Source organism: Delphinapterus leucas, chromosome 4 (assembly GCF_059928025.1).
Source record: "Delphinapterus leucas isolate spDelLeu-1000000601 "Yukka" chromosome 4, BTC_Dleu_Yukka2, whole genome shotgun sequence".
Lineage (NCBI taxonomy): Eukaryota > Metazoa > Chordata > Mammalia > Artiodactyla > Monodontidae > Delphinapterus > Delphinapterus leucas.
In genome coordinates, this window is record NC_143132.1 from 56,056,138 (window position 1) to 56,078,489 (window position 22,352).

At 38.5% G+C, this 22,352-nt stretch overlaps 1 protein-coding gene across 1 annotated transcript in view; it reads right to left on the minus strand.

Moving 5' to 3' along the window:
* MORC1 (MORC family CW-type zinc finger 1) overlaps positions 1-22,352 on the minus strand; it is a gene marked incomplete at its 5' end in the record, with an annotated part of 179,692 nt that overhangs the window by 98,380 nt on the left and 58,960 nt on the right. The window contains 6 exon segments of the mRNA XM_089909893.1: positions 3,732-3,886; positions 6,099-6,242; positions 8,466-8,530; positions 10,900-10,973; positions 11,655-11,734; positions 16,547-16,672. Of these exon segments, the coding sequence (XP_089766019.1) occupies positions 3,732-3,886; positions 6,099-6,242; positions 8,466-8,530; positions 10,900-10,973; positions 11,655-11,734; positions 16,547-16,672 (644 nt within the window).

The following is a 22,352-nucleotide window of genomic DNA, read 5'->3' on the forward strand; positions in this document are numbered from 1 at the left end:
TCCAGCCTCCAAAGCTATGAGAAATAAATTTACGTTGCTCATAAACTGGTCAGTCTATGGTATCTTGCTATAGCAGCCCAAGCTAAGGCATAGAGAGTTATCTATTTTTAAAAGAATTATTCATCTAACAAATATTATCCCTTACTTTCAAAATTACACAAACTGAAAAATTAATATGGTTAATTGTCCTCACCCAGTGTCCCATTTCTACCTCATTGGAGGTCATCGGTGGAGGGCCAAGTGCTTGATTTCTGTATCCAGTGCAACAGGATTTAAATAAAATCAGAGAGAAAATATTGGCCAAACCTAACATATCAGGAAGAATAGCACATTAGGTAAAAGTCACCATTAGATTCCAAAAATGGTCCTGACAACATGAAAAAAATGAGCCTAATAAGGTAATAACATTTAATAGGAATAAATGTAGGATTCTACACTAGGGTCCAAAAACACTTACTGGAAAAATATAAAAGAAGTATGGCTTAACAAGAACACACATTAAACATTTTATTAAGAACTTTAATTGGTAATAAAGACACTGAGGGTCAATAATGTGCTTACTCAGAATATATTAGGCTATAGCAACAGAATTACAACTTAAAGAGATGATGATCCCATTTTATTCAAGGTTTCATCTGAACCTTTTGTTTCCAAGTAATAGACTTCACAAAAAATAATGTGAAAATGGTGAATATATTTAATGCCTTGTCAAATAAAGAATAACAACAGAACTTGGAAATGTTAGGATAATATAAGACTGAAGAGAGACAGAAAACTTCAAATAGAGGGCTGTCATTTGAAAAGGCTTTAGACCTATCCTTCCTGGCCCCAAAGGGGAGAATGATGTTACCCTTGCTAACTCCTCCTTGAGGCCTTCTCTGGCCTCTAAACTGTGAGCTCCTGATCACTGGCTCCCACTTCTTCTTTGTTGGGCACCAATCCCATTTCTAATTGTGAAATTGCGTTAGCCCTGCTAGACTGTAAATTCCCAGAAAGGGTGGACCACATCTGATGTGTTGGTCCTATAACACTCCATGCCTGGCACAGACGAATGAGTAAAAGAACATATGAGAAACAGATTTGACATTAACATGAAAATGTATTTTCTAACACAATTGTGCAAAGATTCATGGGCTGCCTCAAGAAGTAGCGATTTTTCTTTCATGGAAAACCCTTGTTCAGGCTTAAAGTGGCTTCCACTTGCCTAGGGCAGGGGTGCGTGAGGTAGAGGGGAATTAAAGCATGGGGTGGGAGGTAGTGACTCAATTAAATGATTTTTAACCTTCTTACCAACCTGAGGCCCTATGATTTGAGTGCTGCTAGGAAAGACTGTGCTTATTACATCATAGATTTCATTTTAGCACGTTAGCTATATTCTGATCCATTTCGGAAAATTTTAGTAATACGCTTCTACATAATTGCTGCTGCTCAAACTCAAATTTCATTTGATATTTCCCTCTATCTTCTTCTTCTCCTTCTCTCCCTATTCCAAAAAGCTGCTGATTAATATTTCCATTTTACTGTAAGGATGCATAAAGTTTCAGAAAACATAGTAGCAGACAGTGAGGTGAGGACAGACTCAGAGACAAGAAAAACGCTTCTGAGATTCTTAGCATGAACTGTGCCAAAAGTAAATGCAGATTTGACAAATGACACAAAAGTCCTTACCTCTCCATTCCCCTTTCTGCTGATTCGATTTTTACAAGGGCCCAATTTTCCACAGAAACTGATCAGACTTGCAGCAAATACAAAGACTGCATCTTTTATTTATAAGGCAAAAAATCTACCCAAATACTTTTCATTAAAATGCGTGTCCTGGAATACTAGCTTTCAGGGTATTAGTCAAGCATTACATAACTTTGCTTACTCCTGTGGGAATTAATAAGCAAAGACCTTGAAGGTCGATCTCCTCAGCACAGTTCCTGAGTCTACCAGTTCTGACCTTGATCACTTGATTCAGTTTGATAATGATGTCTGGGGATGAAATTGTGAGATACGTGAGCAAATGCACATGCTCACTGTCCTTTCTCCACTCTCTGCTTTCCTTCTAGAGGAACATCTTTTGTGAGAGTATCCTCTAGCCCTAAATCAATTTATAGACAATTACGGAATTAGGAAATCAACATGTTATTAATCACCAATAATTACAATACAAATATAACTTACTAATCTTGAATCTTATTACATCTACTGAGAACGTTCTGAAAAAGTTAGGTAGATAAGATAGGAATAGGAAGTTACATACAGCGGGGAAGGCTGGCAAGTCACACCCTGGAGTTGAGAGTACGAAGTTGGGAGGCTACCCACACTCCACACAAAGGAGCTTCCAGAGGAAATATGAGGATGGGGGAAGTGACATAATTTTCAAATGCTCAGCGTTTTCTTTTTGAACCATGTCATGCTAGCATTTAAAGACCAGCAAGTAGATCATTGATTTATACCACCTCACCCTGTATATTCCTATGTGCTCTACAGCTTTAAGCACAGCCAGCCAAATAATGTAGTCATTCCTACATTTAGTATAACTTCAAACATGTCTCTGAGAAAAAAAAAAACACGTGAAGAAGTATGCCTATGATAAGCAAAAGATGTACTCTTCAGAGAAGTGCTTCTTAAACTTCAGTGTGCATACACATCCCCTGGAGATTTTGCTAACATGCAGATTTTAGTCCAGTAGTTCTGGGGTGGGACCTGAGATTCTGCATTTATAACAAGCTCTCAGGTAATGCTGATGCTGCCGGTCCACAGACCACACTCTGAGGAGGCTTTAGACTGTGACAGGAAAATCCAGTCTGGGCAGGAAATCTGTGCCCTCAACGTCATTCCCCCTTTACATTTTTTCCCCTGAGTTCCTGCATTCTTTCCTGTTTCACTGGTATGAGAAAATTTCAGAACCAAGCAGAGTGGGTACAAAAGAAAAGAAAATATTCTAAGATTACAATTTCAAATGGGACAATAATAAGATTTTAAGTTGTCTCAAGGTTAGAGACACAATTTTTGATATGCATGAATTATACATACTTCATGCAATTCACTGAACAAATACACAGTAGCCTATTTCTTTCCATAAATGAAGCCCTATGTCTGCATAATTTAAAGGAAGTTTATTTAATTAATGCACAGCACACCGCTGTTCAGGTATCTCTGGAGAGTGAGGTGATCTGAAAAAGTCAAATTTTCCAGATAACTAAAGTTTATCTTTTTACGTTTCCAAGCATATGTACTTTAGTGATTTTTTTCATCTAAATCTTTCTGGAGTTAACATATTGAAGACTTATTAGATATACAAAACATGGTTTAATATATCTACAATTATCCAGGGTCAACAGTGATTATTCTACAGCATGATATAACAATACTGCAGGTGCTACTCACGTCCATGTGGGACTCTGTGCAACTCCTACACAGTAGAGTCCTAGAGTGTCCTTTGGGGGGTTTCTCAGCCTGTTTCCAGCAAACTTCTGCCCCCTCTCTACATGATCAGCTACCACTTCATAGTGCTCTCTGATTGCCCTCCTCTTAGAATTATTAATCTGCTGCTTTATTTCTCATGTAATATTCTGGGGTAGATTTTAAGACTAATTTCCCTTATGTTTGTTTTTTTAATGCAGGCACTCTCTTTCAGGGTTTGGGGTTACTGGTACCCGAATCAGTACACTCATTCCAGCTTAAAGGCATCACCAAGTTAATCTCCCATTAAGTATCTCTTACTATGACTACTGAATACTCACTGATTCCAGTGTCCTTACAGTACTGGACCAAGTATCGTCCCATAACTTTTAGAAGATGATTATACTCTTGGACATTGAGAAATCCCTGCTTATTATGGGATGGTTCCATGATCTCCAAGGGTATATCAACAATTCCAACCACACCTGCATCAAGTCTGGAAGAATAAATACATATAGAAATTATACGAAATTGAGCTAAGGAAACAGAAAAAGCTAATATACTCTCATCTTTCAAATTCAATTTTTTAAAAAACAAGTTCAGTCATTTGGTCCAAACCATGTCAAAGTTAACAAGTTATCTTATAATTGTACTTTTTAATGTAAGTCTACGGTTATCCTAGTTGTGCTTGGTCCCATAATACAAAATCTCTTTAATACATCATTACTGAATTAATATGGCTCCTTTTCCAAACCTATAACCTGACATGGGGAGTCAAGGTGGGTGGGAAGAGGAGGCCGTTTAGCAATAAACATCCCTAACAATCCCTTACAGCAATAAACTGACATGGTCCTCTTAACAATATGAGCCAGTCACTTTTTTCATCCTCATTTCACCTGTCGGGTTGGATTTCTCCTCATCATTGCAGAGGTACACAGGTGCTCAGTGGGAATATATGGGCTGTATTATCTGAGAAGTAACAGCCTGATGGATAAACTCAATTTTTTTTTTCACATTTTTAGCAGCTCATGATGTATGTAGCTGGGATATTCTGCTTCGTGCTATAACCTGTTTAGGGAAAGGGCATCCAGAAGTCTAGCTCTTCAGGGGCTCCCCAGTGCCCGCAGCCTGGCACACAAGTCACACCTTCCCAATTTGGGGCCGCTGCCCATCATGTTTTTCATTACTTTCCCCTTCCACCCTGCCCTCCCTTCAGCCAGTCATTCTGTAAGTCTGAATTTGGGCATCACTTCTTCCAGGAAACCTAACTTAAATTCCCCCAGTTTCATTTACTGCCCCTCCTAAGAGGCTTTTTGCACCTGATACTTGCCTCTAACATATATTTGTTCATTCATTAATTCATTCACGCTCAGCACCTGGCCCTATTCGAGGAACTAGGAATACGTTATGAATAAGAAAGACAAGGTCCCTGTTTATGAAGTTTCTCTTCTATTAAAGGACGACGACCATTAAGGGTGATAAGGGCATTTCAGATGGCAATAAGTTGGTATAAGGAAAATACAGCAGGTGCTGTAATCTGTGAAGAGAGAAAAGGTAGAGAGGGGTGATGGCAGGGGCTGATTTTAATTAGACAGTCTAAGAAGACCCTCCTGTGGAGCAGACTTCAGAGCTGGTGCCTGAGTGACACACTAGGACCAGCAGTAAGAAGATCTGAGGACAGAAGGTTCAAGGCAGAGGGAATAGCAAATGTCAAGGCCCTAAGGCAGGAACAAGCTTAGGATGTCAAAGGAACAGGGAGCCTGCTGGTGTGAGGGGAATGCAGGCAGAGGCTGGGGATGGGTGGGGTGTGTCCCTGAGCCAGGCAGCAGCCAGATCACTGGCAGACTATGAAAACCAGTTCTATTCTACATGCACTGGGATTTTAAGCAAGAGAATAAACTAATTTATGTTTTAAAAGATCATTCTTGCTGTTCCCACACAATAATAAATACGTATTTATACATTTGTCCATCTCACTGGACTACAAGTTCCTTAGCAAAAGGTAGTAGGTTTTCAACATTTTGTCTGCAGAGCTTAGTACAGTGCCTGGCACAAGATACTGCAATACAAGTGCTTGTTGAATGAACAAATGAGTGAATCACTAATTCCTTGAGAGTGAGGGAACAAGATGAAAAAGTGTCCCCCTGAGCCATCCTACTGCTCGCGGTTATCCTGTCTGACTCTGCTTTTCTATGGTCTCTCTTCGGGACTCTACATAATTCATGAGAGCAGCTTGTGGAGTTTCAGACCCACCACTGGGAAAGCACCAGAATGTATTACTCTGGGATCGAAGCAGGCTGAAGAGTGTTAAGAATATACGCTCATGCAGGTAACTGGCAGGAACTCATACATGCAGGGGCTGCACAAAATGTTAACAGGGCTGTGGTATAAGACCATGGATTTTTCTTTTCTAAAATTTCTTTACTCTGCTTATATTATTTTTTAATTGGTGAAATATCAGAAACTTAACCCTAGTAGATGGCACAAGAAATGGTAAAGTTTCCAAAAGCATGCTTTTTCCTTAGAGCAGGCACACAGCTCCACTGACATTATAAATTAGGCAAATGAATGCCTGCACACTGATGGGAAGGGTGGATGGGGGATATGACACCTGCTCCCATTATGATTAATCACTTAACTCCACAGACAAAATCTTACTGCAACTTCCCTCATCCTGCCTGTGCCTCTGAAAACAAAAACATACTTACAAGGACTTCAGTTTCAACTGTGGGCCCACTTTCTCATGCATTTTGATCAAGCGGTTATTACTGTAAATGAACATCCCGGCTTGGCTTTGGTTTTCTATGTTCACACCAAAGAACAGGGTGAGTGTCCTTGCTTTTCTTAATTCTCTAGCATTACATTTAGAAAGTGAAAAAAATATATTAATAAAAACATACAGTTTACAAACTGTTAATAAACAAACTCAGAAGATAAATATCAAAGGAACTATATACATAAAATATACAGATATTTTGCAAAACTTAGTAAGCACACTCGGTATCTCTGTATGGCCAAGTATTTTGCATAAACGTGATAGGCAATAACAATACCAGTCAAACACAAGCACTCTGATTCAAAAATGAGTTTGCCAATTTAAATTTACAAGAACTAGAAAGTTTACAGTTTACAAGAACTAGAAAGTACAAGTTGTAAAATGTTAACTGGTCTAATATGTACATCACAGCATTTTTTGAAAAATGATGATTTGACCATTTTAAAATTTAGGTATTTCTAACTTTCAGTATGTTCTCAAACCTCCAAATATTCTACACAGATTGGAATGTGCCAAAAGATATTCTTTAGTTTTCTCTCTTTTTCCAAATTCAAAGGTAAATCAAAGTTAATTAAGCAAGTTTACAAGGGCAACAGACATTAGCTCCTGTTTTTTCTGACTCTGTCTGCTATACTATGTTTTATGTGACTTTTGTATTAAAAGTGTAAAAATAGAAAATGAGACATAGCAGACATGACAGAAACAGTCATAATAACAGGAGGCTGCTTGGAGCTATGAAAAACACCTGGATGTAAGAACCAGAAAGATGCATGTGACTTCAAATACAAGCTTGTCTTTGCAACAACCATGTGACTATGGATGAGTCGCTTCAACTTTCTGTCTCGTGTGAAAAATGGGAATAATACCTGCCTAGCCACTTGGGATTCCGTGAGGAGTAAAACGGATAATGTTCAGTACAAACTTGGAAGACATTAGGTGCCTGGCAAGTGTTATTCTCCTTTCCCAACCAAGAATGGTACCAAATATAATTCTTTCCCTCCACCCATCCTGTAGCTCCTCTCATTCCACAAAAACAGCTTTTCTTTTCAAATTCATGATCATGGGCTATTACAATTGACATACTTACTGGACTGATTAAATATATTTATCATTAAAGGACAGTGACAAAGTTGTATCAGTCCTTCTATATGGATATGATATACAGAGTACATCAGACTTTCTGAGGGAGTTACTGACATGAATTAATATATTATGTAGTTTTTAAATGCATATATATGTAGGGTTAAATATATATGAATCAAAGTTTTTCTCAAAAATGTCTACTCTATAATTAGGTTCCCATTGTTTAACTAAATAGAATACTGACTTTGTAAGGGACCCCAAAACAGAGTATTGGAGGGTATGACATAGTCACTCTGCGACAGTAAATGGCATACCGATTGTCTTCAAATTTAAAAAAAGCATTGTGCTATAAAAATAAGTTCACACCAACTGGCATTATTGTAATAGGATGGTCACCTTTCATGCCTATCACTGTGATGACAAAAAAAGTCATCAACCAGCTTTTTCTTTCTGAAGGCTTTAAAGAGGCCTTTGCTTTTCACTGAAGATTTCTATGACATTTATTTTACATTTATTTTGACAAATGCATAATTAACATTTCAAATTTAAGTTTTGAAGAAAGTTATGGTTATATAGCACATCACGGTTCACACACACCAAAAAATGCTGAAAACTAATAACACTTCCCTAAAAATTTGTTTCTCAAAGTTATCACAGCTTCCAAAGTCTGACTTTACTTGGACAACAGTGATTATTTTCAATTTAACTTGCTTAACACCTGAACTGAACATCAAGTCAACCCTACCAACGTAAACAATGGTTTTGTAATATAGGCTTGCTATTTTTATTTTAACCGTATATAAGTGATACTTTTACTTGAAGCATACTCTATCTTAAATTGTAAGCAGTACTAGAAGAGGGAAGGAACTGGGACCAACCCTCCAGAGTTTAAATGGCAAAGGACACAGGGAAAGAGAAGTTGTCAGCTGGACCCCTGGGCAGTTCTCTTCTTCATCTAATCAAACACTGAACTAATTTTTCACTCTGTATTGAGAAGTTTTAACATATGTGTACATGAAAATATATACTTTATAAATACTTTCCATTGATTACGCTGGTTGAGGGAGTTTGACCATATTATGCTTAATATCATAAGATGTCACAAGCTAAGGAAGAGAAACTGTCATAATAATCACCAAATCAGCCTACTCAGAAATCAGAATTAGTTTTAACATAGTACAGAGGATTCTAGCAAACAGAAAATCTTATGTCTTACCTCCGTTTCTCTTGAAGGATCTTCTGCTTTGCTTTTACATCTTCCAAAGCTTTCCGTAATACATCCTGGAGAAGTACATTTGGTTAGGAGAGCACATAATGCCATTAAATAAATGAGAGCTGAGTTGATATTTATTATCCTATTATCTAAAGGTTTCACAAGGGTAATAGTGATAGGTCATATTGCCTAATGCAATTCTACAATAGCAGATACTCAATAAATACTTGATAAATGATTAAGTTCCAATAGCTAAGAAGACAAACCAAATCCAAGCCCACAGTTCTCTCTTTGCACATATCCCAATGTCCTCTCTGGCTTTTAGAGAAAGAGTCACTGCTTCCTGTAATGTCACAGTGGCTTCCACACAAGCTATGTGAAAGCTTGGGAAAGTCGTTCAATGCACCTAGACTCTGGCTTTTGTCTGTGAGAACAGAAAATGCTGAATCACGTGATCCATCACTAAGGCTTCCTTCGGGAAAAAAAAATTGTAATTAAAAAATTTTATCAGAGGCCAAAAGAAAATGTCTCCTCTATATCAAGTTCCATATACCCCTAACTAATCCTCCGCAAACTTTCCCTTTATAGGGTATCCCATCCTGGGCTTTCTCCCTTTCAGAGTGCCTCAATACTGGTACCCACCTGTCTTTCTTTTTTTCTCTTTTAATTGGATATACTGGCTGATTCACTACCCTATCTCTGGTAAGCTCTCTATAACCAGGCAGAAAATAAAAATGCATCGTTATTATTTCACAAATAAGAATAGACTTTTAATGTGCTCCATCCACTTGATGTGAAAGATGGGCATCTCATTTGATGGATATACCTCTGACTGAACCTTATTTTCACGGCCTTTAAAGTAAAAGAAAATGGTAAATGCTTGTTAAGTATTTCACTTCAAATTCAACCACCCAACCGCCTAGAGGAATTTAAGAGGTCAAAAGCCGAGGTCTTCTGCTTAGCTCTCTTCTCTGAGTTAAAGAAACCAGTGTGAATCAGAGCAACAAAGCAAGCTGCTCAAAGACATCCCTGCCCTTCCTGTCAGTGAACTTAGAGCACAGAGCAAAGGGGCAGCGAGAGGTAACTGGCTAAGGCAAGAAGAAAGCAAGGTCCTGACCCGTTAGAAAGAGTCTGTTTCTCTTGTCTCCCAAATACATACAGCCAAGGAAACTGATTTTTTTAGAGACAAAATAAAGAAAGCTTAAACTCTTCCTTAAAAGTCAACAACAATAAGATAGGTCTACGTTTACCTTAAAAAAAAATAAGTGAAAAGAAAAAGGTAAAAGAATTTGGGGAAAGTCATGGATAGATTTGGGGAATTAACATGTGCTACTCTTTGATTTCATCCCATATTCACGACCATTAGATATGAGAGCTCTTTATCAGACACGCTCTTGAAAGTTTGAGGGCAAATTACAGAAAGAATTCATATACTGAGTGTGCAGAAGAGGATGAAGGAAGGGTGAAGTGAAGCATTTTTTTCTCCCTATGCCTCCTTATCCCATGCAAGCACGTAAATATGTCGTGCAATGACTTACTGTGGTAGCAAGCTTGGTACCATATTTTTGGTAAAAGTTAGCAAACTTAAAATACATGTCCTGCTGCAATATTCTTTTTCTCTTAGTTTCTATGCATTATAATTAATAATAATAGTTCTTTATAACCTATCTTACTCATGGGCATATTGCAAGGATTACATAGAATGTTTATGAACTGTGTGGAGCAACTCATAAGAAAAGAGCTTTGTAAGCTGGAAGCATTGTTATTAATATTCATAATTATAGTAAATAATTCTTAGCACTAGAAAGAAGGATTGCTTATTAGTCTTCTCCTTGTTCCCCCTATTTATTTAGGTCCATAGGGAGCTATAATTTGAAGAGATATTTTCAGGGAGACTTGATAGGCTAGTTTTCTCTGCTAGCTTTTCATTATTTTCTCTATCACTTTTCCCTTCTTCTTTTTTCTTTTGGTATGCGGGCCTCTCACTGTTATGGCCTCTCCTGTTGCGGAGCACAGGCTCCGGAAGCGCAGGCTCAGCGGCCATGGCTCACGGGCCCAGCCGCTCCGCGGCACGTGGGATCTTCCCGGACTCGGGCACGAACCCGTGTCCCCTTCATCGGCAGGCGGACTCTCAACCACTGCGCCAACAGGGAAGCCCTCCCTTCCTTTTAAAGAAATGAGTTGTGATGATCTTCCTTACTTCTCAATTTACCCCACATTTTGTTCACCTTTGCTCTCAATCTCAGCCTTCCCCCCACTTGCTGAGTTTCCTCCCCTTTCTCTGCACCCATCTATTCTGTTTACCTGTGTTAAAATTAACAATCTTCTGAGCTTGTTTAAAGCTTTAAGAAGTAAGTGATAAATAAGAGTCATCTGTGTACAGGAAAAAGCAAATGACCCTGTTCACCATTTAAGAAGACTACTCTATATGTCATACCTTGGCAGGAGAAGACAAAGAAGCTCTGTCAGAGTGGTTTCCTTTGATTTGTGCTTCTTTCAATATGAGTTCAGCTAGAAACAGAAGCAAGATGATTCAATAAAATGAAACCCTTTCAAGCATCTTTAAATGAATATTACATATATATAATATATCCATGACCAGTAAGAATGGCTTACAGATGATAATCTCAGAAAATCCTGTATTCCCTCTATAGCTTTCACACATTCCAAGACTAGGTAGCCATACAGGGTCCTCTAAGGCATGACAACTTACAGGGCATATATATATATACATACAAATTCAAAAGTCATGACTGAATGTTCGGCTGACTGGAAATTCTTTAAAATCCATGAAATATGGATATAGAGCTACTCCTCACTCCTGGATCATTGGGGAAGGATGGCTTTGTCCTTTTGTGGGAGGAGTGAATGTGTAGAGCATGCCTTCTTAAAGTGGATGCAACACCAGTCTCTAAAATGATCTAACTCTGCATCAGGACAACCCTAATATACATCAATCTAGTTCCAAGCGTGTATGCAGAACTTGAATTACTTTTATAATAATAACATCATATTTAGACAAAACCAAAGATGGAAAACGTGTTATGAAGTTCCTTAGAGGTAGGAATTACATTTGATTACTTGTGTTTATTCCTATAATGCCCAAAGCAGGGTATGTCTCAGAATAACTGCTCAATTAATGTCTGCTGAATAAATTAACAATAATGATGTAGGCCATAGGTAATTACATACCTATCTTTACTGCTTCTTCTGCCTTTTTAACTTCATTTTTAAATGCTCCTTTAAAAGAAGATGTGACATACAGATACTTTCTGAAATGAAACAAGAAAGAACGTAAGTCAGATTATCATTTTAAAGTTCATAATACAAAAATGTTCTTTAGGAAGACTATATACTCCAGAGATATGTTATTATTAAGAAAAAGTCATCAAGTAAGTTGCATTCAGCTGGTAAGTCAGCAAAGTTTAGGCCTAAGAAAAATTTCTTGCCTTTTAATACTTGGCAATTTTGCTTTAGTAAGGGAACTTCAGGAGAGATATAAGAAAATCTCTGGCCACACAAATGTTCACTTATACATGTAAAATAGGACAATTTTCTTAAAAAGAAAATTTTCTATGTAACTGCTCCATTATCAAAGTTTCTGGTTAATATACCTAGCCCTCTTACCCAGATAATCACTGATAACTGGATAAACTGCTTCTCTCAGTCCCTAATTTTGTCTGATACCCATGTAGACTCAGGAGCTTAACATTCTCTGGTAACTTCAATGTTTAGAAAGGCAGTGTTTAGAAAGGCAGTGAGAGTTAGATGGAGAATTCTAGAACATCTCTTGAAGCCAAAACATTTAAAAACATATAAAAAGAGGCATCTCTTCAGGCAGAGGAGAGAGTCTACATCTATATGCCCAATGAGCCTATGCCAGGCATAGGCAAAATACTGCTCGTGGGCAGTTAGGCCAGCAGCTTGTTTCTGTTACAGTCTAAGACCTAAGACCTTGTGCTCTGCAACAAGAGAAGCCACCGCAATGAGAAGCCCACGCACCGCAACGAAGAGTAGCCCCCACTCGCCGCAACTAGAGAAAGCCCTCGCGCAGCAATGAAGACCCAACTCAGCCAATAAATAAATAAACAAATAAATTTAAATAAACACCGATAGAAAAAGGTAATCTGTGTGCCTCTGCCTTGCAAAAACAGCCTAACACTCTCATGCTGAGCTAGCTCTGTCTTCCACTTCTATCCAGCCTTGGATTCTATCTAATCCAAGTTCTGCCCTCTAGAATTCCAACCATCATATGGCAGCTTTTCACGTTTTCACTCAGGCCCTGTGTATTCCCTCAGCCACGGCATGATGCTCAATTCCACCAATGACCCCCTACCAGATAACCAGATAGTTAATTTATACTGTGAGCTAGGAAGTCCCTTCCCTCCTAAAGCATCCTCATCTGAACATCACCCTCCAGACATGGTATAAGCAGGACATGGTTTACTGGTAGTGTTACCATCTTGTTCTTTTCTCTTTTTTTCTTTTATAATTGAGATTTTATTGGTTGTTTTGAGGATCAGTATACAGACATTTCAATTTGTACACAATTCTCAATATGCGTACCAAAAATCTAAAAAATCATGTAGTTGTGATTCTTTTCTGAAGTTATTCCAGTGACTTTCCAGCTTAAAATTTGGAGGCAAATTTCCCTTCACAGGATATCAAGTACCAATACCTTCAAATACTAATATGCTATTACACCGTAAGTCCAACTAATTCACAATTTAATATCATATACATTACATACTCAAATTGTCAGTCGTCCACAGCACATTAACAGTTACTAGAAGAACTGGACTACCATTACCAAAGATGTTACAAAGTGCACAAAATTCTGCCCAGGAGAGCCAAGATCAAGGGGTGAGTGGTTTCCTTTAGGAAACAATTCTACCAAAAACAACATGGGAAGACAAGTAATTTAAAGCGTTTAAGACATTAAATGCACAACTGACTCCAAACTGCCATTTAGTATGCTTTGTATTATAGGATATAAAAGCTACCCCCCATCTGTGTGGAATGTTAAGCTGACACCCAAGGCAATCAAAGCCTCCCATATTCAATATCCCACTATTTTCTGATTGTACCAAAAAATAAACAACCAGCAAATGATTTCACCTCTTAAAAAAGAGCGTTTACACTTAAAAAATGGGATGAGGTGGGACTCCCTCCTTTTAAAAAATGTTTCTAGAGTTACTAAAAAACCTGCATTTACAAAATAGTTGATAAAAATGTTCCTCTGGATTGTACAAGGAGGGAGACAGGGACCCCTGATAGGACCAGGTGTGTGATATTAATCAGACTTGGCTTCTTTCCCTCCTGCTTCATCAGAAGCTGGGCTCTCCTCGTTTTTAGCTTCTCCATTTTCTGCAGGTGAGTCTGTCTTAGTGTCTTGGTTAGCCACTTCAGCCTGTTTTCCCTTTGCTCCCCTTTTCCCTTCTGTGTGCACTTCTTTGTCTGAAGATTTATCCTTTCCTGCCGCCTTTTTTGGCTTCGTTTCTATTTTTGCAGGAGCCGGTTTCTTCCTCTTGGGCATCGTGGCGGCGAGGCGGGCGCGGGCCGGGTGCCCGCGGGCGCAGAGCCTTCGCGAAGCTGGGCTGCCTGGCCGCTGCCGCTGCTCCCGCCGCCCGAGCCGCTGGGACCCGCGGCGGGGCGGGGGGGAGAACGGATGGCTACCATCTTGTGCTGCCCGCTAAGTTCCATAAATATTTTCAGCAACCCTGTCGCACTATCAGCTTAGATTAAGCTTATGGTCAATGAAAACATCTATTTTTTTTCATGTAAATCACTGTCCAAGTCTAGGATATTAACACAATAGATTTTTTAAATCTAAATTCGGGACTGTAGGTTATTTATACTACATTTATCTTTCGTATTTCAACTCTCGCACATCTTGTTCGCATTATGCCTGATATATGATACTCCTTCTAGTTCAGGGTCTATTATGAATTCAAACATGCCTGTTTTTTACCCAAGCTATTGATAAAAACACTGAAGAGAATATGATTAAGGGAGGAAACCAATGACATGACACCAAAAATTCCCCCCTAGCACCTTCTGAACTTGTTAGAGACATTGGAGTAAAGGAACTACAGCAACTGTAAGTCCATCCACACAATTAAAATACAATCTTCTTCTTTCTGTTTGCTACGAAAATATAGAGCAATGACTGACCATAAAGTATAGGTATGTATTCTTATAAATAATACTTCAGGGTTCATGTCTAGAAGTTTATTGGAGGCTGGATGGTCAAGTGGACAGAGTATTTAATCATTTTTAATACATTTTACATGCTTCTACTCTGGTCCTATAGGGTCATTCCCAGCTTTTAATTTGTTCCCAAAGAGCCATTAGAGCTAGAGTGCCTTTTAAGGAAGAAATAAAGTAAGGGTCACCCCACTAGGGGTGAGATAACATGGAGAGAACGCCACATATTTCTTACACAAAACTTTTGCCAACAGAGAAGCTGTGAGGAAAACAATATGCAAGTAAATAAGTCAAATGGAGAGAAAGTTAAGCCTAAGGGATAAAGCCATGAAAAATTAAACCTGTCTATACTGTAGATCCCAAAACATATCAGACTTAACAGTTTATCAGAGCCCCATGTAAGTATCAGAGCCTCCTTAAGTATCTTTTAAGGAATAAAATAAATATTTGTATTATATCTACTTCCTGGTAAGATATATCTAAGAATATTACACTGAAAGGTGCATTAAAAAATATACTAGGGTAGGAAACAGCCATCACTTGATATAAGTAATTTAGGTAGACGAAATTCAATTTAATAAAATTCCCTCAGAATATAGAGATAAATCCACATTTTCCACTGGCTTAAACCATTTTTTACCCAAACTCACTAAGAGAGGAATAATTTAATTTGAAAAGATGAGCTATATTGATTGATCCAGGAGACCCTTGGTGCTTCCCAGAAGAATGAGACTGATGAAAAGGAAGTATCACTTTGATATGAATTAAGGAACAAACAGATTTATACAGTAAGTCTCAGGCTTGGTATACTTCATTTTTCAAAATACGATCTGCAGTAGAATCAGAAATCAAAAGTAAAGCTTTTGAGGAATCCATTCGTGTGTGGTCAGGGCATTCAATTCAGAGATCCACAATTTTTCATATTAATATCAATATGAGTGATTGCAAGGCCCCAGAACAGCAACTACTTATTCATGGAAATAAGACAACATAACAAATGTGGGTCTGTTATAAAGAATTAGTGTGGTATAGGGGAAAGAGCATGGAATTTGAATTGGTAAAGAATTCGGAGCCAGAAGATTTGAGTTCTTATCTAGTTCTGACATTTATTTATTTCTAAATGATGATAAAACATAACACACAGGGTCACTGCAAAAATTAAATAACATAATGTATATCAAAAGGCGTACATATAGACAATGTACAAGCATTAAATATTCCTCCCAGTAGGTAGTAAACTCCTGAAAACTAGAACTAATCTTATCTTTCTAGCACAATCTCAGACTAACAGGTTTTGATAAATGTTTAGAAAATAAATGAATGACCACCCACATACCACACACCAAGAAAAAAAAAACTGTTCTCATAGCATGCATAGTCGTGCAAGATAAGTTATATAATAGGCAAATGTAAGCTTAAAAAAAGCTTATGCTAAAATATAAATGGTAATTAAAATATAAGTGAACCAGATGTACATATGTGCATTCTATATATAAAATATACATACACATATATGTATATGACTTAATAGTTCAAATATATTTGAGTAAAAAGAAAATATAAGAACAGATTTTTTTAATAGAACCCATTACAATCAAAGCACCTAGGAGTCACTGAAGTAAATAACATATTCCTACTTGGGGGGACCATCTAACTTAGAGTGTTCACTGCAGTATGTTACTATTATGGCCAAATATTTGTTTCATATAATTACTCTTCAGCAAACCTTCCAGAATGCAGTTTGAATTTTATCTGCAATTGTAAAAATCTTACTATCAAATTATAAAAATCTTACTATCAAATCACTTTAACAATTGGGGTGGGAGGTATTTTACAAATGAAAACTCTATGAAGATAATTGAACAAAGGTGAGTTACCTGGGTCTGTAGAGGCAATAACATAGGTATTTTGTTTTAACTCTTTTGGCCTGAATGAATATTCTCATCCAAGGGTCAAAATACAGAACAGATGTATAGGCTCTGAATGACCGTCTCTCTGGAAAACTAGAAAAGAAAATATCAAAGGCCATACTGTAGACAATGTAATAATGACATTATTTGAGAAGAAAAAAATAAGACTACCAAGTCATAATGGTTACTACTAGCAGCTTCAGGAACTTTTTTCTAAACCTAATGACACAACAAATACCAGCAAATCCTGCAACACTCACACACCCCTAAATACAAGGGCTTCCGTGAATAACCTACACATTGATTAGAACTGAACTCTGGTTGGCAACTAGCCGATTCAAAGTAGACTTACATCAGCAATAGAAAAGATACTTTTCATTAAAGCTATCAGCCCAGAAGGACAAAACCGCCTCAAATATACAAAACAATCCCCCTGCTCAAACATAACAAAATGAATCTAGGCCCACATGAGTGAAATACATTTCCATGAAGTTACTGCAAACAGAGAAATACAATAAAATGTTTCATTTGCTTTGAAAATTATGAACAAGAAACATAAAACTTCATTCTGTAAGTGCAATTAAGCGTTAAAATAAGTATTAATGGCCAGCTGAGGGGAGAAGTCTGATAACATGATAAGTGAAAAAGAAAAGAGAAAAATAACGGGTGGAAAGGCAATAAAATGGGAGCAGAAACAACATAAATAGCCTATGAAGAAAACTACGTTGTAAAACTGCATTGTTGAGAAGTCGCTGTGTTGCTGTATAACAACAACTCCAGGGACCTTCTATATTAAAGTCTACTTGTGAACTGTAAATCCTCTCCAATTAGACAAGAAATAAAGATCAAAAACAGGCCCAGCCATGCTTAAGAAGTAGTGCTCTTCATCTACTGGGTCCTAGAAAAGTCTACAAGGGAAGGGCTACAAGGCACAAATAGAAAGCAGGGAGCAGTAAACCTATCATTTTTATAATCCTACCTCAGTCCAGAGGGAGACAAGTTGGTGGAAAGGAAATATAAAGCCTGTTGAGGGGTGGCTGCTCAATGGGGTCACATTATTGGCAATTACTCAGTAAGAAAGAACCGAGCTCCAAGGAATTTGCAAAAATGAAGACGAAATCTATAGGCAGTCCAAGGATTTCCTGGTTGGTTATAAGTTCCTCCAGGCAGGACCTGAAGCTCATTATGAAGTCAGGAATTTCTATTAGTTGTTTAAAAAGAAAGCCTTCAGTAGAATTTCCCAATATAAATTACATAAAAGTATCTAGTCCATGGCTATTACTCCATAAATACAAGTGCAGCTTTAATGTGACACGAAAGGCTATCTGCATGACTACAGTAATGTAGTCAATTATTAGTATACCAGAAGCTGCACAGTCAAGTAAGTCCTCCCCTGTTAAGAGAAAAAAAAAAAGTCACCTTGGGACACTATAAAAATTCTGAGGACTTCTGCCATTATTCAAATCCTTTCTGGATCTCCTGATTTGAAATTGCCCTTACAGCTAGAAGCTCCTTCTTTTGACTCTCCTCAAAGCTAACACTTCTTTGTCATTTGAAGGTAAAAGTCAAAAGTAATTCAGAGACAAGTTTGAGAATTTGAGAAATCTGGTGAGAGATCCAACTGGGTTAGACAAGTTTTGGTTAAAAAAATATTATACAAATATAAAATAAGGACACTAATATGTCTACCTCTTAATAGGTCACTTCTTTACTCATTCCATTAATATTTATAGGTAAATATTCATAGCATGTTTGCTGGGGATCCTCAAGACCTCCCCTACGTGAGGAAGATGCACTAGAAGGTCTCACGGGACTTAGCATGTAATTGTATTCATGGCTAAGCTTTATCATGGTGACGAACTAAGGATATACAATGGCTCCTATGGAAAAGAGAGGTGATGTCTGGAGGGATCCTCGTGTGGCTTTCTTATGTTCTCCCCCTCTCATGAAGGGTCACACAGAGAATACTCTTTCCCCAGCTATGAAAATGTAGCAACGTGTGTGTGATGCTTCTGCCTCAGGAAGCCCATTAGAGACTCTGGGCCCTCAAGGCTTTTTCATCATTGTTTGTTCTTTGCTTCTGTTTTTGTTTTTGTCTTTTTACTGGGGCTGGTCATATAAACACCCTCTGCCTAGCATGTATAAAAATTCCAGAGTCCCAGAAAAAAAAGTAGATTTTCAGCATATATCATGTTATTTGCACAGTCTGGACACAGTGAGCCACCTTCACCTGTTACAGAAAGTTTTATATCAGTGAGGGGAACTGTTTACCAGCCAAGTTCCCAGAAGCCAGCCAAGGGCCAATCTTGCAAGCAAGACTTCTAGCATTAACCCTTTTCTACACACACACCTACTTTTTTTTTTTTTTTTTTTGCGACACGCGGGCCTCTCACTGCTGTGGCCTCTCCCGTTGCAGAGCACAGGCACCAGACACGCAGGCTCAGCGGCCACGGCTCATGGGCCCAGCTGCTCCGCGGCATGTGGGATCCTCCCGGACCGGGGCATGAACCCGTGTCCCCTGCATCGGCAGGCGGACTCCCAACCACTGCGCCACCAGGGAAGCCCCCACACACCTACTTTTGAAAGTTCCTATTTACTTGTGACAAAGAGAACAGCAATACTTCTTATGCTATTATCATGTCAGTGATAGAAAGACAAAGAAGGCTAAATATGACATCTGTATATGAAACAGGCTACCCAATGTCACTTTCAAAGTCTTTATATGATACATAAGGTCCTTCATGATCTGGACCCCACTCAACTCTCCAGCCTCGTCTCCTGCCAGCTTCAGTCTAGCCATTTAGGACCACTTCAGTTCTCCAGATATGGCATCATGCTTTCTTACCCCCAAGCCTTGACACATTCAATTCTGTGGCCATTTTCAGTGAGCTCCTCTTCATGCTTCAGATCGCATTTCCTCTCAAAGCCTTCCCTCACTCCCCAAGATTGGGTGAGTCACTCTCCGGTGCTCCCCTCCACAGTACTTGCCGCTTTGTGGTGTCGTTGACTGTTTACTTACTTGTATCTCCATCAGGCTGTACCCTCCATGAGGCTAGCATCCTCATCAATAAACATTTGTTGAATAAATGATAATTATTCAGGACTTCCTTGGCTTAATTTAGAACGAACAACAGAGGGTTCCCTATACAAGACTTTTTAATGACTGATCATCTTCAGTGATGATGTTACCAGTGTTTACAAATAAAGCCACCCACTGGGGAAACTGAGATACAAATGTACTCTGTCATCATGGTATCTTCGGAAGATCTAAGAAAAAATATAGTGTTACTCTCCATCATGCAGGAGCTGCTTCATATATCTTCTCCAAGAGGTGTTCGTCTCTTGTTTCCTCCTAAATGTCTTTTCCAACCTAAAGTTTTCCAGAAGTATCCATATCTCTCTCTGTCTGTATCATCTTTCTCTCTTACTTTCTATTTAACTGTCTATAATAAACTGAGAAAGGAAGAGAGCAAGCTCCCTAACATACACACACACACACACACACACACACACACACTGTCATGTGACAGACTTGAGAAGGGAAAATTTTCAGGCAGAAACTGGCTTTATAGTCTGTGGAATATGATAGGAGGAGCTGGGGTAATCTACGTGCTTGTCCCCTACTCAGCAATGGGTATTCTCAAAAAGTCTCAAATTTAGCCTCCAGCTGTGGCTGTGGCCTCTCTCTTCTCCCAGACTAATCACCCTGTCCTCCTGCTGTTGGAAGTGTTGCTCCATATGTGGCATATCATGGGTGGATTGGTGTGTTGGGACCACCAAACTATGTTAAGGGTAGGAGAGGGTCCAGAAAGAGGGGTCTCATGACCAAGGTCAAATCTCCTTTACCTACCGATTCAGATTCTCTGTGGCTGGAGTCTGAGAATGTGAATTTTTTTTAAACTATCCAGGTGTTTCTTTAACTCTACCAGTTTTAAGAACCATTGCCTGGTAGACCTACTGGACAGGGTAGTATGTAAAGAAGTTTTCCTGAAAGAAGGGAGCAGAACAATCTCTTGAAGGTGTTTGGACCTAGGACACCCTCCACATTTATCTACACTGGGTACACAGACAACAGACTCCCATCCAGTCCAACCACTGAACTACCTTCCATAGTTGAGAAAACAACTCTAAAATCTGGGCACCAGACTAAATTAGATCCCTTTTGGAGTATCTCTGAAGTGCCATATTTCTATTCATGAAAATACTATATACTATAACCAAAACTGGTTTATAATTTTCTAAATTTATTGCTAAAGTCTCTATAAAATCTCTGAAGGGTGCTTGAAGTTGAAATTAACAAGGCCTATATTATCTTGAATATAAAGAAGTGCGTAAAGATTTTTAACTAGGTTAAGTTCTGAACTATAAAGGGGCTGACCAAATTTAATCTCAGGGTAGGTTATACCTAAGAGAAATGTCAACTCAAAGAGGCAATTTAAAAGAAAAGTTATAAGCTGTGCAAAGTAATGAAAGTGCTTCTGCCATAACCATAGTGTGGCAAGCACTATATTGTAGCAATCTGAAGCTGTGACTTTTGATGTGTTCCTAGCCAGCTCAGTTAAGACATAAACTAGAGACATTATGGAATGCTGCCCAATGACTGTCAATTTAGAAACACACTGGCAACATGACACCTAATTTCAAAACATTACTTAGCACAAAATTTCAACTCCATTACTCCGTATTATATCATTACTTTTGGATGGATTCCTCTAGTTGCCTAAGATCCTGAGCCATGATGGATTCCAGGGGCAAGAAAGGCCCTTTTGATAACAGCCAATTCCATGACATGCCTTTTTTTTTTTACTACAGTCCGTGGTTTCTTCCATTTTTTCATAAAGTTGAATATGTTAAGAAGATATTAAATAATTGAAAACAACATGGGCACAAGGAAATTGCATATATAACAGACCAAGTGAAATGGTCATATGATCCTGGCCCCCCAAAAGGGAATCAGGAAAAATGCTATAAGAGTGATCAAGCCTTCACAGTTTGGAAGTCAAAAAAGATTTCAAAGGTAACAGAAGCACTTTACAAAATTTCCTAAAACTCCCCCTCTCATCCTAATAAAAGTCCCCAGTGATCTTCAGAGATGGAGGACAGTAGAACCCTCTACGGAAACTGCCAGCACCTTCCAATGAAAGTATCTGCAATATCCTTAGAAAATTACCTAGACATTGACATTCAATTCAGTTTACCTTAATTCATTTGTTACTTGCTATGTACCAGGCACTGAGTTAGTTTACAGAGCATTATAGTAAGTGCTAGAAAGAAGTGCTATGGGAGAAGAAGAATGGACAGAATTAAAATGCACTGAGAACTTCCACATGCCCAGTACTGTGCCTCTTCTATTTCTACAGTATTCGTATTAAGTAGATGATGTAATAGCCTCATCCTGTAGATGAGAACACTGAAGTTCAGAGACTACAAATAACTTACCGTTAGAATGAAAGCTCTCTCAACAGAATTCAAGCCACTTGGGGGCAGAGATATTTGTTTTCTTCCCTGATATATCCCCAGATCCTAAAGCAAGGCCTGATACTTACACTCAATAAATAACCACTGAAGGAGTGAATGTAAAATGAATCTATCTATAGTCTGTTACTCAGTGGAAGAACCAGAATTTGAGACCAGTTCTAAGTGACTACAAAGTCTATGCTTTTTATAATGTACCTACTGCCTCCAAGGCTGAGTGGTTGGATGCACAGCACTGCTGCAGAGTGGTGGGAATTAGCGGACGGGCTCAGGCAGCCTCCATCCACAGCCCCTACCT